The following is a 23130-nucleotide window of genomic DNA, read 5'->3' as shown; positions in this document are numbered from 1 at the left end:
GTTACGTGTTGCACTCGAGTGCAAAGATTTTTCACCTTGTGCTCTTTTGATTCCCTCGCTATCGCTCGTGTTTCAATTTTAGAATCCTTCGCTTGCTCGGTCATCAAAATTGAGCCCGCGGTTAAAAATCAACTTTGCACTCTTGTATAACAAATAACTATTCTAGGCTCCTTTAAAATGTCATTGCATAATATTTTCTTGGTTAACATGAAATAGCAAAGAAAAAGACGTATACAATTTTCGAATAATCTTTAATAGGTACTTAATTAAAAAGTATCATCCAAAAAAGGTGCATAAACACACAAAATTTATTGTTTCCTACAAACTTACCAGCGACAAAGTTATTATAAAGGCTCTAACACGACGAGGAACGACCAAAGACAAAAATAATACAAATATAAATCATTAGACAAAAAAGCTCACAATATTGTGAACAACTTTTAGTTTTCCACAACATTATGAGCAACTTTTAGTTGTCCGTCTGTTTCGTCTATCCATTAGAAATATAGCACTCCATCCCTACACAACAGAGCTAATTGAGACAATATTCAGCTCAAATATGTACGAATTAAGTGTTACTAAAAGAGAGGTTTTACTAATATACATAGTTCCGTACTTCAACGCTCTGAACATCGTCGTTGCTCCATAAGGTCTCGACTTCGTACTCCGCATCTTGAGAGGCGATGGCGTGCTCGCGGCGTTCCCACCGCGACCTCACCAGACGAGCGATTTCCAGCCACAGTCGCGCCTCCAATACTGGCAACATCGTATAAGTTTATTTGGTTTTACATTTTTTGATGGTCATCATGGTCATGACGCACATTACGGAAAAAATTACAATTGTACTAAATGTACTAATGTGAAGGCTATCTTCAGAAATTAGGTAGCATTTGGTGTACCTTATCATGCAGATGTTCAGTTTATCAATTTGTTTATTACACATTCCAAGATTAACTCAAAAACTGTCGATGTATACACACACACGTTTTCACCAAATGATTAAGTTTATCTATTTGTGAATGGATGACAGTATAAAGTGGATGATCAGGATGATTTCGCCAGAATAAAATATCCCACAATCTCTAGTTACATAAAGTACTTACAAAATAAAAACGAGAACGCAGTAAGGAACAGTGGGTTGACATTGCCGTTGATGACCGCCATCGTATAGAGCAGGGCGCCCGCTGTGGGCGCCTGACGAAGGAACAGCCCTCGCAGCGTGGCGCCCAGCCACGGCAGGAATAGGTACTCGCTCAGGGGAGAACGCTGGGAATGTGAAAGCAACATTAGCTATAACAAATATTTAAAAAAATCCAAGAAACACGCTTTTTATAATAACGTTTCTAAACTAGTCATATATTGTCATTAGAACTCAGAGCGTGGGCAAAATTTCATCTTAATCGAGAACCGGGAAGTGGGACAAATTAAGATTCTAAGATTTTCTTACATACATATTTACAGGTAGGTAAAGCTAACATAAGCGTGTTAATGATAATGCACTCCTAGCCAATTTATCGGCCATAACTGTTCTCAAAGACACATGTTGTCCATTAGCACTAATTAAAAAAGTATTCCCGTAATGAGAAATTACAATAAGTTTTATGGTAATAAATGGTATTTCGATAGACTTGAAGTTACCTACTTGTCGTCATCAAGCCGATGCTTGGTACCTCTGTTTCCTGATTTGCTACATATATTTTTTTGTTTCCATAGACACGTTAAATGGGCGGGTTCTGAAATTCTACAATAATCAGTCTTGCCAAAGCGATGTTACCCAAAAAACTATGTATGTTATGGTGGCCAGATGGGCAGTCGCTTCATTTCAAATACTAAATCTCAGCTGCATCCTGTAAGACTGAAACCCGACGCCTAACAAAGTTGAGAAAAGCTAGGCATTCATATTTACCTATCTGTTACGTCGCTAATGACATTATTACTTTAATCAAATATTACCTACATATTAAACAGTAAATATCACGATTGATAACAAATTCTCTACAACTATGAATAACGTTGATTGACCATGAATAGTAATTTTAACGAAAAGCATATTAAATGGAATTTAGATAACGGCTTTATTATTACTGATATCGAGTAACGGCTATTAGGCAAAATAAATAAACACAGTGACTAGACATTTTGGTACGCATGTTGCAAAACAATCATGTGTCCAATAAAAGATATACAAAATAAGCAGTGACACAGAAAATTTATGATGTAACGTGGTTCCAAAACCTAGTAGTTTTGAAGCAATTGAATTTTTGCACTGGTGGAATAAACTCAGACATCATGTCATCGACTTAAAACTCGAGTAGTTAATATTCGAAAGAGATTCAATTATCAAAAAAGTTTCGACACAGCTACGATGCCACAGAAAAGACAGAAACCCAACAAGAATAAACTAAGACAAAAATAAAAGTTACGTTATAATTTTGAATATAGTCATGTAATGATGTGTAACATTAAAGTTGCAAAACATAGGCAAACAAGCAAGTCATGCGAGAAATTACATTTTTTTGACGCTATCAATCTATAGCCTTATTAGAGGTAAGATAAACCTGAAATAATCCAGATCAATATTATGTACGTGACTACGTAGCCGCGTACATTTTGTGTATCTACCTAGCGTTGTACATTTTAGAGGTACTTATATTTTAGAGGTACTTATATTTATGGAGTATATAAGAAGATAATAATAAGATATAAGAAGAAGAGAATAAGAAAACTATAAGTATATAGTTTTCTTATTAAAGGGCCAGTAAATAATGAAATTGTTGACGATTGAAAGCTACCACAATAGGCAAAATCAAACACTGACTCAATTTGAGGAGTAACAATAATAAATGATTCAATGCTATTACAGGTTATATTGTCTTGAAAGCAAAAGTCGATAAAATCTTTTGACATGTTCTAACATCCAAAGTACTAACAATTGGTGAGTAGTGTGTAAGTACGAAATGTTCCGCTTAAAAAGACCTTTCGAATTATATAAATACGACACATTACTGAGAGGGAGAGAGGGAGAGTAGACCAAGAGCCAAACATTTGGCCCAATCTCCTTTCCGGGTACTTTATCTCGCTGATTGCAACTTATCTGGGTTATCGTACAGTTGTTGTTTATCCGTCCAAGAATTATTCATATCTGTACAATCTCAACTCTTAACTTACCTATTATTAAATATAATATGGAGAACGTACCTAAGTATGTTTGTTTGCTATACCTAAATAGTTATTACTGGTGACGAAATTATATTAAAATGCGTCATTCCACGGAAAAAGACAATAAACATACTATTGGGGGCACTCTGAAGAGTAAAGTTCGGTAAATTTCCACAATTACTCTCAAGCTCACAGGCTTGGTAAAATCGACCAGTAGATATTTTTATATAGATTATCTAAGTAGTGGTATAAGTTTCTTCATCAACTGCACGTCGTTGTCGTCAGAATCAGAATTAACGATCGACAAAATAATCTGCGGTTTATCGTAACTGAGAACTAACGTAATAAAATGTTTTATCGGATAAATACAGTTACGCTATCGTAGATATCCGGGAGATACGAGTCTGGACTAACCGAGTATAAACTGTGTTCCACTTGTTTGTATACTCAGTTCTCCGGTAGTCTCGTGATACAGAATCATAATGGTGAAGGCGAGGAAATACGTCGTCAAGAAGCACTTCGAGGGTTTACCCAAACGTGAAGACTTCGAAATTGTAGAATACGAGCTACCCCCACTTAAGAATGGAGAGATCCTTGTCAAAGTTGAATGGGTGAGCGTAGACCCTTACTTGCGCGCATACAATTCACAGAATCCAGTTCCATATGATCAGTTCGGTTTTCAAGTTGGATTGGTGGAAGATTCAAAAGACCCCAGATTCCCAGTTGGTACAAGAGTCGTCTCCCACAAAGGCTGGTGTGATTATGTTGTTATCGATACAAATGATGCGAAAACCGACGACGAAAAAGTGCACAAACTACCAAACTTGAAAGGTTTGTCCAATTCTCTGGGAGTTGGTGCAGTGGGTATGCCTGGTGTTACTGCGTATTTTGGATTTCTAGAACTTTGTCAGCCTAAAACTGGTGAGACAGTCGTTGTAACCGGCGCTGCTGGAGCGGTTGGCTCGCTGGTCGGACAGATTGCTAAGATCAAGGGCTGCAAAGTCATTGGTTTGGCTGGTTCTGATGACAAATTAAAGTGGCTGGAAGAGATCGGATTCGACAAGGCGATTAACTACAAGACTGCTGACATCAAGACAGCTCTCAAGGAAGCTGCACCCAATGGTATTGACTGTTATTTTGATAATGTTGGTGGTGAGCTCAGCAGTGAAATTATATACCAGATGAATGACTTCGGTCGCGTCGCTGTTTGTGGTAGCATAAGTGCTTACAATGAAAGTGATACACCTAAAGCGACCATCCTTCAACCTGTATTGGTAGGTAAACAATTGAAAATTGAGGGATTCCTATGTTGGCGGTGGTTCAACCGACACCCTGAAGGTTATGCACAGTTAGCCAAATGGATACATACAGGAGAGTTACATCCAAGAGAACACATCACGGAAGGATTCGAAAACATCTATGACGCTTTTGTAGGCATGCTGAAAGGCGAAAATTTTGGAAAGGCTGTTGTGAAGTTATAAGTTTTTAAATATAAGATTAGTTTATGATCACCTACTGTTTTAATTTTTTTATTCCCAGACTTTCATTGCTTTTGTCGTCGATAAAAAAGTTAGCGAGGTAAAACAAAAAATCGTTATTTTCCAGCTACTCAAACCTGTAGGTTAAAAAGAAAAAAAAAAAGGAAATATGTATAAAAAATATATTATGTAAATAAAAAACTCAAATATCAGTTCAATTTATCTTAGGAAAAAGATTAAGATCAGATATCGAACAATCTGATGCTCGGATACTGGCACTCAAAGGGTAATCCATTAGGTATGTCCATGTCAGAAAAAAAAATGAAACGGTTGACTTCTGAATTTGCAAAAGGGTCATTATGGTTAAAAAAATATCGAGAACTGGTGTTTACCTTAATCAATTAAAAAACTTTTTACGAAAAAAAACCCATGTCTTGTTTCCATTAAACCAAGATATGAGAGTAGTGTAGCACGAAACACAAAAAAATGCGGTATCCATGGTTGATCTTGCTTACACGTCTTACTATTGTAATCTATAAACGCAATAATACCCCCCAATTAGTCCTGGCAGGTAATATTAAAGCACCTTGTATAATTTGTTACTAAAGAAGTTATCGATTAGCTTGACAACCCCTACCGATAATATAATCTTAGAAAAGCTCCAGCTTTTAAAGTACTAACAATTTGTCGGAGTTATGCTAATACGACCTTGCGCTTAAAAAGATCTTTTGATTGAAATATGGCTCATAACTACAAGTGAGATGTAGTTATGATATGTAGATTCCTTAACACAATGTAAAGTATCAATAATATGCCTCAGCTCAGTTATGTCTTCCAAAATACTGTGATTGATAAGTGGTATGTTGATACGAAATGTTGCGCTTAAAAAGAGCTTTTGATTGATATATAGTCCGTTGATAGATGTGGGATATTATTCCTTAACATAGTATAAACTTTCGACAATACGTCTTAGTCAGGCTACTTTTTCTAAAATAATAAGAATTGGTAAATAGTATGTCAATTTAATATTTTAAATAATGCACGTGAATATTTAAGTCATAAATTGACATAAAGAATAAACTTTTTCCTTTTGTAATATTTTTTTCGTCGAAATGACTATTTAACTCAATGTATTTGTCGGACAAGTCGATATTGGCATTTAGAATAATATTATCTATCATTGTTATTCTTGTCCGACATGTATGTATGGGGAGACATAATGACCCCATATCGACATTTTCCGAATGGTGGACACTCCATACGCAGCATGATCTTAGTCGGACCAGTTGACCACAATATTGAAAGTAACTTTATTAAACATATTTCAAAAAATGAAACTTGTATGTACGAAGAGCCATAGTGACGTCATGTCATATCGAAAATTCCAGGAGTCAAGCATTCAAAAACGCAGCAGCGCCAAACTTTGCGCATTAGAAAAGTTTGTCGGAATCATCGTAAGGAAGGCACTCACAAAGTCTTGTATCATAAAAAAATTTGTTCGCCGGCCTGGGGACTACGAGGTTAACGAGAAAAAAAAACGATTTATGAATAAAACAAAACGATACAAAAGCATAAAGACATCGAAAACTTCAACTATTTCATATACGCCTAAAGCGAGGGTAACTAAAATAATGATTGTCTCATACCTTGAAAACCAAACGTGATGGACGCCACATATGGTTGGAACTTTTATCTATGACTCATTGCCTATTCATCCCAGCTATCAGCTCCACGGGTACCAAAGTCATGAAACACAGTGAAATTACCGTTTATCTTAACTGATATGACTAGATACTAAGTACCCTCGAATATGCAACATCTTCATCATGATGACATAACACTATTATACCACTATAAACTGGACACACACATCATCAGTCTTCGCAGTTACTCGGCATTTGTTAAGACGGGACGACATAACAGTAAAATGGTGAAGGCACGCAAATACGTTGTTAAGAAAGTCTTCCAGGGCTTACCCAAACGAGAAGACTTCGAAATTGTAGAATACGAATTGCCAGCGCTCAAGAATGGAGAGATTCTGGTCAAAGTTGAGTGGGTGAGTGTGGATCCATTCATGCGGGCATACAATTCAGTAGCCCAGGTAGGATCCGAGTTCACTCCCTATGACCAGTTTGGTTTTCAAATCGGATTAGTGGAAGAATCCAGGGATTCCAAATATCCAGTTGGCACAAGAGTAGTCTCTCACAAAGGCTGGTGTGACTACGTTATTATCGATCCTAATGTCCCCGATAAACTAGCAGGATCAGTGTATAAATTGCCTGACCTGAGCGGTTTATCGAACTCGTTTGGTATTGGTGCAGCTGGTATGCATGGTGCAGTAGCTTACTTCGGATTTCTGAAAATCTGTCAACCTAAAGAGGGTGAAACAGTGGTTGTGACGGGCGCTGCTGGAGCAGTCGGTTCGGTAGTAGGTCAGATTGCTAAGATCAAGGGCTGCAAGGTCATCGGCATCGCTGGCTCTGACGAGAAGGTGAAGTGGCTGGAGGAGATTGGTTTCGACAAGGCGATCAATTACAAGACTGCAGATGTCGCCGCGGCTCTGAAAGAAGCCGCTCCCGGGGGTGTTGACTGCTTCTTCGATAATGTTGGTGGAGACGTCAGCAATGAAGTCATATATCAGATGAATGAATATGGCAGAGTAGCTATCTGTGGAAGCATCAGTGTGTATAATTTGGATCGTGACAAAAGACCCCAGGGCGCGTTGCTGCAACCTGTTATAGTAGGTAAACAACTGAGAATTGAAGGTTTTAATTTAGGGCGATGGTTGGATCAGCTATCGATTGCACACGAACAACTTATCAAGTGGATACGAAGTGGAAAGTTGATACCCAGGGAGCACGTCACGGAAGGTTTTGAAAACATCTACGACGCTTTTGTAGGAATGTTGAAAGGTGAAAATGTTGGAAAAGCTGTTGTTAAATTGTAAGTTTATAAAGTGGTGTATAACTATCAAACCTGTTGTAAAATTATAATATCCAAGCATTGTAAAAAATAAACTATGTTATAAAATGTTATCTGCGCCTGTTTTACTCCTCTAACGTCGCGAGCTTTGACGATCCTGCAGACAGTTGTATGAAAATGTGGCTTAAAAATATCAAATGCAAAAGTTGTGCAGTGTGTTCATCTGTTGTCCAGTGTTTTTTTGTTATTTAGCTATGATAGTAACGTGTGACAGCCATACACGCCAGGGTTTACCGGAGAGGTACCACCTGTGCAGGTATGCCTGCGCAGATGGACCGAAATGTGTGTGGGAATAGACCTGTGTAGTTTTTTGAACCTGCGCAGGCGATCTAGGAAAAAGAAAATTTTTCAGCCAATTATATTCATAGGTTTAAATTAGGTACAGTAGACCGCACATCAGTGGTAACTGTCATGCACCTTAACTCAATAGTAATAAGTACGATTTTCCTATAAAACTGTTACCACTGACCTGAAGTTGACTGTACATATGTTACAGCACAGAAAAATATCTAATATGATGTGAATAAAAAACCCCTATGAGTTCAATTTATCTTAGGACAAAGATTAAGATCAGATATAGAACAGTCTGATGATCGGGTGCTGGCACGTAACAGGTAAACTAGGTAATTCATTATTACCTGCTCATGGCAGGAAAAAAAATTACACGGTTGACTTTTGAATTCGCAAAAGGGTCATATGATAAAAAAATATCAACAACTAGTATCTACCTAAATCATAATGAATAATCATCAACGCAGAGACTGAGCTACTAGAACCACATAACTACATTTTAAAAAAATGTGTGAAGTTTAGTTTAGAAAAAACAAAAAATAATTACGTTATGTTGAAATTAATTTGTTGGAAATGAATCCAATAAAACATGAAAATAACACTGCGTTACAAATGATGATGATGATGATGATGTCCTCCTAGCCGATTATCGGCTACGGCGGCTGTTCTCATGTAAGGAGATTAGCCAACTACGCAGGACATATTATAGTGCACGAGCATTTGCGCAGACACAAGTGCACTCCCTATTCCTTCACTCTCATAGTCCGATGGGACGGTAATCCGACACGACCGGAGAGAGATCAGGCGCAGGACCGACATTTACGTGCTCTCCGATGCACGGGTGAATCAATCACCAGCTTCCAGGCTCCGGGCTGCTTTGTGAAAGTCTTCTAAAACCCACAAAGCGATTTCGGCCCGACTCGGGAATCGAACCCGAGACCTCATGCTCAGCAGCCGCACTTGCGACCACTAGACCAACGAGGCAGACAAATACGGACTAGTCCGTAGTTACAAATGAAAAAAAAATTAAGTACCCACTTTGAAATTTGATGTTTTCCTATTTAAAAGAAGATGGATCAAAATTGCCCCACGTTCTATAACAATGTGACGTATCTCAAAAAAAGATAAAAATTATAAAACATACTCTCTAACTTATTTTTTTTTACACCTTCATACGAAAAAAATGCCTTAAAAATTATTCAGGCGCTGTTACGAAAACATCGTTTATAAGACTATATTTTATGGTTTTTTTTTTAATTATGTTTTTGTTTGATAGGCCATAATCATCTGGTCAGCCAACAAACAGCAAACTTTTTCAGTGTTTTGGGTGCCGGTCTTACTTTTTTGTAAAAAGTTTTTTATTTTTATTTTTGGCTTTTCAGTGACAAGCGTAGTTGTTACTATCCGCATTAGTGGAAAGTTCTCATCAATACGAATAATATACGACCAAACACGAGGTAGCTTACATATTCAGTTGTCGAGTTCCCTCAACCTTCTCTGGTCTGTATCATCAGGTCAGCTCCAAATCTTCACTGTTCACTGTTGCATAGTGTTATCAGACATACACCTCATTGTCAATTTTTTATCCAGCGCATGCCTACAACTTTCAAAAGTTGCCCTGGATTTCTCAGGGTTTCCATCATCAGATCCTGACCTGATGAATATAGGACTACCTATGAGGTATACCCTATCAAACATATCATAATTTCAAAAAATGGTCCTTAAATAGTCTTATGAACAATTTTTTCATAACAGCGCCTGAACAATTTTTGAAGCATTTTTTTCGTATGAAGGTGTAAAAAAATTTAGTTAGAGAGAATGCCATATTTTTTTATTTTTTTTTGAGATACGTCACATTATTTATAGGACCGAGGATTGTGATCCGTCTTCTTTATACCAATTGTTTACTAAGAATTTATAATGTATATAGATATTTTCTTTCCATCTTGCATATTTTGTTTACAAATACAGAAGATTTTTTACTGTGATGTACTGCATGATTTAGACATTGAAGAAACGTCAGGATACTGAATGTTTTTCTTCCTTTTGATTTTCTGTGTAACGCTCTAGCTAGACAGATGGACTGCAATCCAACTGCAAATTTGCAATATTCTAGTCTTTGTTTGCAATTAAATAAATAAAGCAACCTAAATAAAAACCAAAGCTAAACGTAAATGTCAGTCATGCGAAAGTAGCAATAATTATTGGTACGGCAAATGGTATTGACGTCGTTTCCATTATACTTTATACCAAGATATGAGAGTAGCATAACATGAAACACAAAAAAACGGTATACATGGTTGATCTTGCTTAATAGTACGTCCAAAATAAAGTAAATATGCATTTCTATCTTTTTCTGAATATTTTTTGTCTGTTATTTTACAATGTCCACAAAGAACACAAACCTTATTTGGTGCATTTTTGCAGTTACGACGGCCACTTAGTTCGATATCATATTGGATTATCGAATAAATATGCTCAGAGATGTCGAGGTTATCGAAAAAAAAAAAAACGATATAAAAGTATAATGACATCGAAAGCTTCAACTATTTCATGAACGCCTAAGGCAGTTGTCCCACCAACGACGAGAAAACGACTAACTAACGGCTATTTTCTCGCTCAAGAAAAGTACAATAGATATAATTTCCAAGTGAACAAAAGAGATGCATATACAAATAGTTGATCGCTGACTGTTCACACTGCCGGCGAGCACTCGTTTCACTAGTTTGTCGCTGAGCGACAAAAGCTATGAAAGGTAACACTCGCTCGGCGACACTCGCCAAGCGATTAGAACTCACGCCGAGTGAGCAACCAATGGTCATTTCTGTACAGTGCGTATCTAGCGAGCGAGTGATGCGAGTAAACGCCCGCCTCACTCGCACACTCGCTTATAGCCGAGCTATACAAATATCGGAACTACGCACTCGCTCCCCGCGTCTCGCTAACTCGTTTCTAGTTCTAGCTCTACTCGTTACTCGTTAATCGTTGCCGGTGAGACAAGTGCCTAAAGCGACGGTAGTTAAAATAATGATTGTCATACCTCAAAAACTAGACGTGATGGACACAACATATGTTTGGAACTATTTATCTATGACTCATTAAATATTTATTCTAGCTATCAGTTCAATGGGTTCCAAAATCACGAAACGCAGTGTAATTATCGTCTATCTAACTGATATGACTAGATACCAATTACCCTCGAATATGCACCATCTCCATCATGATGACATTACACTATTAAACCATTATAAACTGTGGCACATCATCAGTCTTCGCAGTCACTCGGCAATTGTTAAGACGGGACGACATAACAGTAAAATGGTGAAGGCACGAAAATACGTTGTCAAGAAAGTGTTCCAGGGCTTACCCAAACGAGAAGACTTCGAAATTGTAGAATACGAATTGCCAGCGCTCAAGAATGGAGAGATTCTGGTCAAAGTTGAGTGGGTGAGTGTAGACCCATACATGCGGTCATACAATTCAATAGCCCAGGTAGGGTCCGAGTTCACTCCCTATGACCAGTTTGGTTATCAAATCGGATTAGTGAAAGAATCCAGGGATGCCAGATATCCAGTTGGCACAAGAGTAGTCTCTCACAAAGGCTGGTGTGACTACGCTGTTATAGACACTAATGTCCCCGATAAAATAACAGGACCAATGTATAAATTGCCTGACTTGACCGGTTTATCAAACTCCTTTGGTATTGGTGCAGCTGGTATGCCTGGTGCTACTGCTTACTTCGGATTACTGGAAGTCTGTCATCCTAAAGAGGGTGAAACAGTGGTTGTGACGGGCGCTGCTGGAGCAGTCGGCTCGGTAGTCGGACAGATTGCTAAGATCAAGGGCTACAAAGTCATCGGCTTCGCTGGCTCTGACGAGAAGGTGAAGTGGCTGGAAGAGATTGGTTTCGACAAGGCGATCAATTACAAGACTGCAGATGTCGCAGCGGCTCTGAAAGAAGCCGCTCCCGGGGGTGTTGACTGCTTCTTCGATAATGTTGGTGGAGACGTCAGCAATGACGTCATATATCAGATGAATGAATTTGGCAGAGTAGCTATCTGTGGAAGCATCAGTGTGTATAATTTGGATCGTGACAAAAGACCCAAGGGCGCGATGTTACAACCTGTTATATTGGGTAAACAACTGAGAATTGAAGGTTTTAGCTTAATGCGATGGTTGAACCAACAATCGGTTGCACACGAGCAACTTATCAAGTGGATACGAAGTGGAAAGTTGATACCCAGGGAGCACGTCACGGAAGGTTTTGAAAACATCTACGACGCTTTTGTAGGAATGTTGAAAGGTGAAAATGTTGGTAAAGCTGTTGTTAAATTGTAAGTTTACAAAGTGTGTATTATAACTATCAAACTGTTGTTAAATTATAATATCCAAGCATTGTAAAAAATAAACTATGTTATAAAATGTTATCTGCGCCTGTTTTACTCCTCTAACGTCGCGAGCTTTGACGATCCTGCAGGGTACAGTTGTATGAAAATGTGGCTTAAAAATATCAAATGAAAATGTTGTGCTGTGTGTTCATCTGCTGACCAGTTTTTTTTGTTATTTAGCTATGATAGTAACGTGTGACGGCCATTCACGCCAGGGTCTACCGGAGAGGTCCACCTGTGCAGGTATGCCTGCGTAGGTAGACCGGAATGTGTGTGGGAATAGACCTGTGTAGTTTTTTGAACCTGCGCAGGCGATCTAGGAAAAAGAAAAAATTTCAGCCAATTATATTCCTATAGGTTTAAATTAGGTACCTACAGTAGACCGCACATCAGTGGTAACTGGCATGCACTTTAACTCAATAGTAATAAGTACGATTTTCCTATAAAACTGTTACCACTGACCTGAAGTTGACTGTACATATGTTACAGCACTGAAAGAAATATAATATGATGTAAATAAAAACCCCCTATGAGTTCAATTTATCTTAGGACAAAGATTAAGATCAGATATCAAACAGTCTGATGATCGGATGCTGGCACGTAACAGGCAAACTATTACCTGCATTATTACCTGCTCATGGCAGGAAAAAAAATACACAGTTGACTTTTGAATTCGCAAAAGGGGTTACATGGTTAAACACTATCAACAACTAGTATCTTCCTAAATCAAAAATGAATAATCATCAACGCAGGGACTAAGCTACTAGAACTACATAACTACATTTTTTTTTAAATGTGTGTGTGTTTTAAAAAATAATTACGTTATGTTGAAATTAATTTGTTGGAAATGAATCCAATAAAACATGAAAATAACACTCCGTTACAAACACGGACTAGTCCGTGGTAACAAATGAAAAAAAAATTAAGTACCCACTTTGAAATTTGATGTTTTCCTATTTAAAAGAAGATGGATCAAAATTGTCCCACGACCTATAACAATGGGTCTGTGGGCGGTGAGTTCGGGTGGCTCATCGTCCCTCTGTCTTTCTAGACGACAGACCCGTGTCGACGGCGCGCGTTGTTCCACGCGCTCCTCAAAGAGATGTCAGCAACCCCAGCGGGCCCAGCAGGGCTGGCCTGCCGGGGCTGCGGGTTGTTCGAAAGAGATACCGCGGCCCTGGTACATAAAAGGCCTATGACGGAACACGACGATTTTAGTCAGTAAGAGTCTGACACTCCCTCACCGCTGCTAACCCACAGCGGGAGGGGTCATTTGATGATTTTACGTCGATAAAAAAAAAAAAAAACCTATAACAATGTGACGTATCTCAAAAAAAGATAAAAATGATAAAAAAATATGGCATACTCTCTAACTTACTTTTTTTACACCTTCATACGAAAAAAATGCCTTAAAATTATTCAGGCGCTGTTACGAAAACATCGTTTATAAGACTATATTTTATGGTTTTTTTTTTAAATTATGTTTTTGTTTGATAGGCCATAATCAAGGTCAAGGTCAAGGTCAGCCAACAAATAGCAAACTTTGTCAGCGTTTTGGGTGTCGGTCTTAATTTTTTTTTTAAGTTTTTTTTTTTTTGGCTTTTCAGTGACAAGCGTAGTTGTTACTATCCGCATTAGTGGAAAGTTCTCATCAATACGAATAATATACGACCAAACACGAGGTAGTTTACATATTCAGTTGTCGAGTTCCCTCGACCTTCTCTGGTCTCCATCATCAGGTCAGCTCCAAACCTTCACTGTTACATAGTGTTCATCATACACCTCATTGTCAATTTTTTTTCCTGCGCATGCCTACAACTTTCAAAAGTTGCCCTGGATTTCTCAGGGTTTCCATCATCAGATCCTGACCTGATGAATATGGGACCACCTATGAGGTATACCCTATCAAACATATCATAATTTCAAAAAATGGTCCTTAAATAGTCTTAAGAACAATTTTTTCATAACAGCGCCTGAACAATTTTTGAACCATTTTTTTCGTAAGAAAGTGTAAAAAAGTTTTGTTTGAGAGAATGCCATATTTTTTAAACATTTTTATATTTTTTTTTAGATACGTCACATATTATTTATAGGACCGAGGATTGTGATCCGTCTTCTTTATACCAATTTTTTACTAAAAATATATATGTATATAGATATTTTCTTTCCATCTTGCATATTTTTTTTACAAATACAGAAGGTTTTTTACTGTAATGAACTGCATGATTTCGACATTGAAGAAACGTCACGATACTGAATGTTTTTCTTCCTCTTGATTTTCTGTGTAAGGCTCCAGACAGACGGACTGCAATCCAACTGCAAATTTGCAGTTCGGATGCAGTTCAAATGCAGTTGACACGACTGCAATTTATAGAACTGCAAACCAACCGCGCAGTCCGATTGCAATTTGGATGCAGTCGGCGTGCAGTCGTGTTCTGAAGTTGATTTGCAGATCTATTGCAGTCGTGTCAACTGCATCCGAACTGCAAATTTGCAGTTAGATCCATCTGTCTAGAGACCAAAGCTACGTAAAGGTCAGTCATTATATTATTGGTACGGCAAATGGTATTGACATCTTGTTTCCATTATACTTTACACCAAGATATGGGAGTAGCATAGCATGAAACACAAAAAAAACTATATATACATGGTTGTAAAACCTAAAAACTATATATACTATGTATACATGGTTGACCTTGCTTAATAGTACGTCCAAAATAAAGTAAATATGCATTTCTCACTTTTTCAGAATATTTTTTGTCTGTGATTTTACAATGTCTTTAAAACTTTATTTGGTGCATTTTTGCAGTTACGACGGCCACTTAGTTCGACATCATATCGGATTATCGAATAAATATGCTCAGAGATGTTGAGGTTATCAAAAAAAACGATTTGTGAATAAAAAAAACGATATAAAAGTATAATGACATCGAAAGCTTCAACTATTTCATGAACGCCTAAAGCGACGGTAGTTAAAACAATGATTGTCTCGTCACCTCAAAAACTAGACGTGAAGGACGCCACATAATGTTTGGAACTATTTATCTATGAGTCATTAAATATTTATTCTAGCTATCAGTTCAATGGGTTCCAAAATCACGAAACGCAGTGTAATTATCGTCTATCTAACTGATATGACTAGATACCAATTACCCTCGAATATGCACCATCTCCATCATGATGACATTACACTATTAAACCATTATAAACTGTAGCACATCATCAGTCTTCGCAGTCACTCGGCAATTGTTAAGACGGGACGACATAACAGTAAAATGGTGAAGGCACGCAAATACGTTGTCAAGAAAGTCTTCCAGGGCTTACCCAAACGAGAAGACTTCGAAATTGTAGAATACGAATTGCCAGCGCTCAAGAATGGAGAGATTCTGGTCAAAGTTGAGTGGGTGAGTGTGGACCCATACATGCGGTCATACAATTCAATAGTCCAGGAAGGGTCCGGGATCACTCCCTATGACCAGTTTGGTTATCAAATCGGATTAGTGAAAGAATCCAGGGACGCCAGATATCCAGTTGGCACAAGAGTAGTCTCTCACAAAGGCTGGTGTGACTACGCTGTTATAGATACTAATGTCCCCGATAAAATAACAGGACCACTGTATAAATTGCCTGACTTGAGCGGTTTATCGAACTCCTTTGGTATTGGTGCAGCTGGTATGCCTGGTGCTACTGCTTACTTCGGATTACTGGAAGTCTGTCAACCAAAAGAGGGTGAAACAGTGGTTGTGACGGGGGCTGCTGGAGCAGTCGGCTCGGTAGTCGGACAGATTGCTAAGATCAAGGGCTACAAGGTCATTGGCTTCGCTGGCTCTGACGAGAAGGTGAAGTGGCTGGAGGAGATTGGTTTCGACAAGGCGATCAATTACAAGACTGCAGATGTCGCCGCGGCTCTGAAAGAAGCCGCTCCCGGGGGTGTTGACTGCTTCTTCGATAATGTTGGTGGAGACGTCAGCAATGAAGTCATATATCAGATGAATGAATTTGGCAGGGTAGCTATCTGTGGAAGCATCAGTGTGTATAATTTGGATCGTGACAAAAGACCCAAGGGCGCGATGTTACAACCTGTTATATTGGGTAAACAACTGAAAATTGAAGGTTTTAGCTTAATGCGATGGTTGGACCAGCAATCGGTGGCACACGAGCAACTTATCAAGTGGATACGAAGTGGAAAGTTGATACCCAGGGAGCACGTCACGGAAGGTTTTGAAAACATCTACGACGCTTTTGTAGGAATGTTGAAAGGTGAAAATGTTGGTAAAGCTGTTGTTAAATTGTAAGTTTACAAAGTGTGTATAACTATCAAACTGTTGTTCAATTATAATATCCAAGGATTGTAAAAAATAAACTATGTTATAAATGTTATCTGCGTCTGTGTTACTCTTCTACCGTCGCGAGCTTTGACGATCCTGCAGGGTCGTTTACGGGCAATAAGTATTAAAAATTGTACTTGTATAAATACAATCTTAGGATATGTATGTAATGCTCCTTTGTATATAATACAAATACAAATACCTAAGAACTCGAAAGCATATAGTCCTATCATGCCAGAACTGGAAGTTCAAGGATTATATCTAAGACGTCATCTGTCTGATAATGTTTAGATTGTGGGTTGGTTGACCATGTTGTGTTGGGGTCGGCTCCGAGTCTCTAACTATGAAATGTCAACGGTAAATGATTTATAGTGATAAATTTTTTATTGAAATACCTAAAATGACTGGACAATATGTCATCTATCTAATAAATCCAATTGATTGATTGATTGAATATCGTAAACTGTAGAGTGAATCAACGAGTTTGTCGTCATCACGATGACATTATATTTTCTGAACAGCTATAAATTGTAATGCATATGTTGGTAAACTCAGTAACTCTCGTAACGCGAAAGGTCTTTACAATGGTGAAGGCACGTAAATATGTCGTCAAGAAAATCTTCGAAGGTTTACCCAAACTTGAAGACTTCGAAATTGTCGAATACGAGTTACCAGTTTTAAAAAATGGAGAGATTCTGGTTAAAGTTGAGTGGGTGAGTGTCGACCCATACATGCGTGCCTACAATATACGATACCCGGTGCCATACGACCAGTTCGGCTATCAAGTCGGTGTAGTGGAAGAATCGAAGGATCCTAGATACCCCGTTGGCACTAGAGTCGTCTCTCACAAAGGTTGGTGTGACTACGTTATCATCGATACAAGTGACCCCGATCCAGTGGCTGGAGAACTGTACAAATTACCTGATTTGAAAGGTTACTCGGATTCTTTCGGAATTGGTGCAGTGGGTATGCCTGGTGCTACCGCATATTTTGGATTTCTAGAACTTTGTCAGCCTAAAGCTGGTGAGACAGTCGTTGTAACCGGCGCTGCTGGAGCGGTCGGCTCGCTGGTCGGACAGATTGCTAAGATCAAGGGCTGCAAGGTCATCGGCTTCGCTGGCTCTGACGATAAGGTGAAGTGGCTGGAAGAGATCGGCTTCGACAAGGCGATCAACTACAAGAATGCTGACGCTGCGGCTGCCCTGAAGGAAGCTGCTCCCAATGGCATTGACTGCTTCTTCGATAATGTTGGCGGTGAACTCAGCAGTGATATAATGTATCAGATGAACGAATTCGGCCGAGTAGCAATTTGTGGCTGCATTAGTGCTTATAATATAGATCGCAGTAAATTGCCCAAAGCTACTATTGTACAATTAGCTATATTGGGTAAACAACTGAAAGTGGAAGGTTTCCATTTGTGGCGATGGAAGAGTAAAATACCAGAAGCATATGAACAGATGATCAAGTGGATCAAAAGTGGAGAGCTGAAGCCGCTTGAGCAGATTAGTAAAGGTTTCGAAAACGTCTTTGACGCTTTTGTAGGAATGTTGAATGGTGAAAATTTTGGAAAAGCTGTTGTTAAATTATAAGATTTAAAAATGTTATTATAGTAGTAGATGCTGATTGTTTCGTCTCTCTGAATGCCATGAGGCAGAGTGTATATATCCGAATTTAATTACATTTCAATACACCCAACTGCATACGTATTTTGTATTACAATGTTACCCTTTATTTTTAAGGGGATCATTATCATTATGGGTGCACCAATATGTGTCCAAAACCTTGCGCATGACTAGTTAAATATAAGAGCATAACCAGTGAATACTCTTTTCAAAGCGCCTGATGTATTTACTAGAGCAAAGTTTCCACCTGGTATAATTAAGGCGTTCATCAGGTTGTTTAAAATAAGCACTTTTTATATCAAGGTTTTTAGACACTTTTTAGGTTGTGTATCTCTTACTAGGAAAAGTGTCAAAAATGTTAGTAAATATATTTATTTGCAGTATTTATATACACTGCTATTTTTATCCCCAAGTAACTTTTAAACAGCTGACGCCGACGGGATAAGTTACCAGTTAAGCAAACGATCAAAAATTCATTTTAATGTGATTATAGGGAACTAGGATCTTAATCACACACACATAATTTTGATATTGGTTATCGAGATTCTTGTTTTCTTGGTCCTCCGTTCTTTAGAATAACTGTAAATCTGCGGAAATGAACGTTTCAAGAGCACCTTATGGCGTCGTCCTAATTGGCAGCGATCGCGCGATGGTGCGATGCGTTTTTCATCTCACGATCTCACTATCTCACTTGCGAGGTTCAAATAGGACACTCTGATGGAATCTGTATGTTTGAACTCATCAAACGACGAGAACGCATCGTGTCATCGTACAATCACTGTCAATTAGGACGACGTCTTAGATGAAAAACGCATCGCGCCATCGCGCGATCGCTGCCAATTAGGACGACGCCTATGTCTTAGGATTACTTTCTTGGCTTTCCCTGCGTGCAGGTTACTTCATCTTATTTTTTTTTTTTTAATTACCGGAATTGCATTCATAAAAGTCAGATGCAACACGGAATTTCAAGTCACAAAGTGAATATCTTCGTTTGAATTTCCAGGCTCATAAATAATTAAATGCATATAGACAAACATACTTATTTGGCAAAACGATTTATCCCAAAAAGGCATCCCAAAAAGCTGCAGAACATTTGACTGGTGACGCGCCGCAAGCTTAAAAACTGTACCTATGTATCGTCTCAGACGAGATTTACAAGGTCGTTCAATGTTAGCACCACGGTCGCTCACTAACCTACTCTTAGACAGTCGCTCGGTACGTTTAGTAAAGAGAACATCACGATGGTGAAGGCTCGTAAATACGTTGTCAAAAAAGCATTTGAGGGTTTACCCAAACGTGAAGACTTCGAAATTGTGGAATACGAGTTACCTCCCCTCAAAAATGGAGAGATTCTGGTCAAAGTTGAATGGGTGAGTGTAGACCCATACATGCGTGCCTACAGTACTCAATTTTCTGTTCCTTACGACCAGTTCGGCTATCAAGTTGGCTTGGTGGAAGATTCGAAGGATCCCAAATTCCCAGTTGGCACCAAAGTTGTCTCCCACAAAGGCTGGTGTGATTACGTTATCATCGATACCAATGAAGTCGATCCTTTCTGCTCCGTGTACAAACTGCCAGAAATGAAAGGTTTCTCGGATTCTTTGGGAGTGGGAGCAGTGGGTATGCCTGGTGCAGCGGCGTACTTCGGACTTATGGATATTTGCAAACCAAAAGCTGGTGAGACAGTGGTTGTGACGGGGGCTGCTGGGGCGGTCGGCTCACTAGTTGGACAGATTGCTAAGATCAAGGGCTGCAAGGTCATTGGCTTCGCTGGCTCTGAAGAGAAGCTGAAGTGGCTGGAAGAGATCGGCTTCGACAAAGCGATCAACTACAAGGGCGCCAACCTTTCGGCTGCTCTCAAGGAAGCTGCTCCTAAAGGTGTTGACTGTTACTTCGACAACGTGGGTGGTGAGCTCAGCAGTATTATCATAAATCAGATGAACGACTTTGGCAGGGTAGCAGTTTGTGGTAGTAGCAGTTCTTACAACGAGGATCCTTCTAAAACACCTAAGGCGTCTATTCTACAACCAGCTTTGGTATTCAAGCAATTGAAAATAGAAGGTTTCTTAACATGGCGATGGCTGTATCGTCAATCAGATGCACATACAGAACTTATCAAGTGGATACAGAGTGGAGAGTTGAAGCCCAGGGAACACATCTATGAAGGTTTCGAGAACATCTACGACGCGTTTCTTGGAATATTGAAGGGAGAAAATGTTGGTAAAGCTGTTGTTAAATTGTAACTTTACAAAGTGTGTATAACTATCAAACTGCACAATTAAAGTACCTGCCTGACTTGTATACTCTTGTTTTCCTTATTTACCTATATGTTAGTTATGCTACATAGCTATTCTATCAAGTGAGTTGTAAATGTTACCACATTTGTAGAGTTCCATATCAACAGGCAGCTAATTAGTACAACAAGACAGTCTGACGCCTCGACACACCACATCACTCCTGCAACAACGCCATTATCATATAATAACACATAATACCTACTTGGTCTATAACTTATATCTATCTAAACAAACACCAAGGTCAACCACTTAATCCGTCTAAAAATAAAATATACATTATCCTATCTAAATGCTCGTTTGTCTGAGATATTATCTAACATTGTATAACATTATTAACTGTAGCTAGGTATATCTAGGTATTATCCGCAAAGCATATTGGACCTAATTCGTTCGACCTCGTTAAACTACTAGACCGGAATTATATAAATTGAACAATATAATCTCTACTTAGTTAACTATACAGTCCGTTTTGTAATCTGACTTTAAAGAATGTCTAAGATTACCCATGCCACTTTTATTTTATATTTGCAACAGATATTGACCTATCCTAATGCAGATCTAGGTATGTAATGTAGATTAGGTTCCAAATCCAAACGTGATGACAAATGCTCTGATATACAATAGATATGTATAATTATCACAAAAATCAGACACTCACTAGACACGTCGATATCATCTATATAGAGCTTATCATCTTTGCTCATGAGCATGAAGTGCAAGTCATTGGGCAGAGGCTCCTCATCCACTGTGACGACTTCAAACTTCACATTGCACGTGAACCCTAGCATCAAACACACGGCAGCCAAGAATGTCGACGAGAGCGTCGCCCTCGACGCCTTCGCATGCAACGTCTCCGCTTGAGCAAAAGTCTTTCTCCTCAAGTACTGAATACTAGTATCCACATAGTCGATCAAAGCTCCTAACAACGGCACCTTAGACTGAGAATACGTCATATACTTCGGCAAACCGCTTGGCGGGTCCCCGCTAGTAGCCATGGTCTTCACTCTGAATGTAATTTGTACGAAACAAAAATTTCTAAAAACTTTATTGTAGGATACTTCTTAATTTGACAATCGTGATTTTTTCTTTCTTTTTGACATTGAAGTGAGACTTTGTAAAGAATGAGTTTTTAAATAAAATTTAATCAGTCTTTTTTGCATACGATTTGTTAGTCGTTGGTGTCACTGACCTGGAGCAGTGAGAACTCACACTCCTACGGACCTGAAACCAGCGTCATCAAATGCATCTTACGGGTCTATGATCATTTCTAATTTATTATTCGATATTTTACAACTTCTGTGCGCAAAACAATTTATCACCACAGCAATTTTATTTCCCTTTTGCATAGATGCGATATCATCAAATGTTACTTAGTATAACCTATGTACTATGTTCCTTCTGAAGTCCTTTTTGTACTAACGTCGCGGTTATCACGAAAAAAAAATGAAATCTTTGGTGACATTCTAGACCAGTACCAACGAGGAGACTAAGTTTACAAAGAAAAGGTACACACTTTATAGTCGTAGAATAGTGCTACGTCATCGTGAGACTATGATAAGACTAGATTCCGACTATCTTAAACCGTGCGCCGAATACATACGGAAAAATTTGAAAATTTTCACATCGTCATTTCCGACGATAAAATAACTCGTTGATTGCTTCAAAAAGTTCCATCAATAAGCCCCGTTATCATTAACACTGTAGGCACGATCCTTTTTTCAAAAGCATGGTTCCAAAGACTCTGAAACCATATTTATGCCCCGTTTGTTTATCTTATTATATTATACTTCTTGTACTACAAAGTTCAATGGCGGAATTAACGCCTAAGCATTCTCTACAGTTATCGGCACGGATATTGAGCTCTCGGCAGAAGTGTGGGGATCGCTTTGCGCTCCACACACTTATGACAAGAAAAAACACACTCCCTTTTATTAGGGTTCCGTACCCGAAGGATAAAACGGGACCCTATTGTTTTCACTCCTCTGTCCGTCCGTCCGTCTGTCACCAGGCTGTATCTCATGAACCGTGATAGTTAGAGAGTTGAAATTTTCACAGATGATGTATTTCTGTTGCCGCTATAACAACAAATACTGAAAACTAGAATAAAATAAGTATATTGGGGGGCTCCCACACAAAAAACATGATGGTTTTGCTCATTTTTGCTCTGGTACGGAACCCTACGTGCGGGAGTCCGACTCTCACTTGACCGGTTTTTATTTATTTTTTCCTAAGTTCCCTACGTAATTTCATACTGGCTCAATGATTTAAAGAAAGGTTTTATATTGATTTATTTAATTGAGAAATAGAAATGGGCATGGAATTAGGTAATCAAAAGTGTTTCTAATTTAAAATATACCTACCTACCTTTCTAGTTTGACAAAAAAAAACGACTACGTACCTTGGTACTTTTCTTGTTAACATTTTTGGCCTGGAATTTAATTATTCTTTAATGAAATTAAAAACATATATATATATATAAAAGAAAACTATATTTTATAAAAATTGGTGTCAATTAAATTGGCTGGAAGCGTAACTAGTCGTCGTGAAGTACGTCAACCGCTGCAAAGAACCAATCTCAAGTGACG

The 23130-nt window shown here is 38.6% G+C and overlaps 7 protein-coding genes across 7 annotated transcripts; 6 read left to right on the top strand and 1 right to left on the bottom strand.

Annotated features, from left to right (window-relative positions):
- Positions 1–234: 234 nt before the first annotated feature.
- LOC110375870 (uncharacterized) lies at positions 235–21642 on the bottom strand. Its single transcript, XM_021334146.3, has 4 exons — positions 21204–21642; positions 20626–20705; positions 1104–1266; positions 235–756 (listed from the first exon to the last, which is right to left on the bottom strand). The coding sequence occupies exons 1-4, from the start codon at positions 21538–21540 to the stop codon at positions 596–598; spliced, it is 741 nt and encodes a 246-aa protein (XP_021189821.1). The 5' UTR covers positions 21541–21642; the 3' UTR covers positions 235–595.
- On the top strand, positions 3551–4668 carry LOC110375859 (prostaglandin reductase 1). Its single transcript, XM_049843992.2, has one exon. The coding sequence runs from the start codon at positions 3642–3644 to the stop codon at positions 4638–4640; it is 999 nt and encodes a 332-aa protein (XP_049699949.2). The 5' UTR covers positions 3551–3641; the 3' UTR covers positions 4641–4668.
- Positions 6511–7672, top strand: LOC135117746 (prostaglandin reductase 1-like). Its single transcript, XM_064037710.1, has one exon. It carries the CDS (start codon positions 6565–6567, stop codon positions 7582–7584), a length of 1020 nt encoding a protein of 339 aa, XP_063893780.1. The 5' UTR covers positions 6511–6564; the 3' UTR covers positions 7585–7672.
- On the top strand, positions 11191–12337 carry LOC135118795 (prostaglandin reductase 1-like). The gene has a single exon (XM_064041689.1). The coding sequence runs from the start codon at positions 11229–11231 to the stop codon at positions 12246–12248; it is 1020 nt and encodes a 339-aa protein (XP_063897759.1). The 5' UTR covers positions 11191–11228; the 3' UTR covers positions 12249–12337.
- Positions 15528–16678, top strand: LOC110375828 (prostaglandin reductase 1). The gene has a single exon (XM_049843985.2). The coding sequence runs from the start codon at positions 15574–15576 to the stop codon at positions 16591–16593; it is 1020 nt and encodes a 339-aa protein (XP_049699942.2). The 5' UTR covers positions 15528–15573; the 3' UTR covers positions 16594–16678.
- LOC110375848 (prostaglandin reductase 1) lies at positions 17170–18635 on the top strand. Its single transcript, XM_049843986.2, has one exon. The coding sequence runs from the start codon at positions 17211–17213 to the stop codon at positions 18213–18215; it is 1005 nt and encodes a 334-aa protein (XP_049699943.2). The 5' UTR covers positions 17170–17210; the 3' UTR covers positions 18216–18635.
- LOC135116681 (prostaglandin reductase 1-like) lies at positions 19408–20549 on the top strand. Its single transcript, XM_064037726.1, has one exon. The coding sequence runs from the start codon at positions 19490–19492 to the stop codon at positions 20489–20491; it is 1002 nt and encodes a 333-aa protein (XP_063893796.1). The 5' UTR covers positions 19408–19489; the 3' UTR covers positions 20492–20549.
- Positions 21643–23130: the final 1488 nt, after the last annotated feature.

This window comes from Helicoverpa armigera, chromosome 2 (assembly GCF_030705265.1).
Source record: "Helicoverpa armigera isolate CAAS_96S chromosome 2, ASM3070526v1, whole genome shotgun sequence".
In the NCBI taxonomy this organism is placed as follows: domain Eukaryota; kingdom Metazoa; phylum Arthropoda; class Insecta; order Lepidoptera; family Noctuidae; genus Helicoverpa; species Helicoverpa armigera.
Note: the sequence above shows the minus strand (reverse complement) of the source record. Positions and strands in the feature narration are given on the sequence as shown.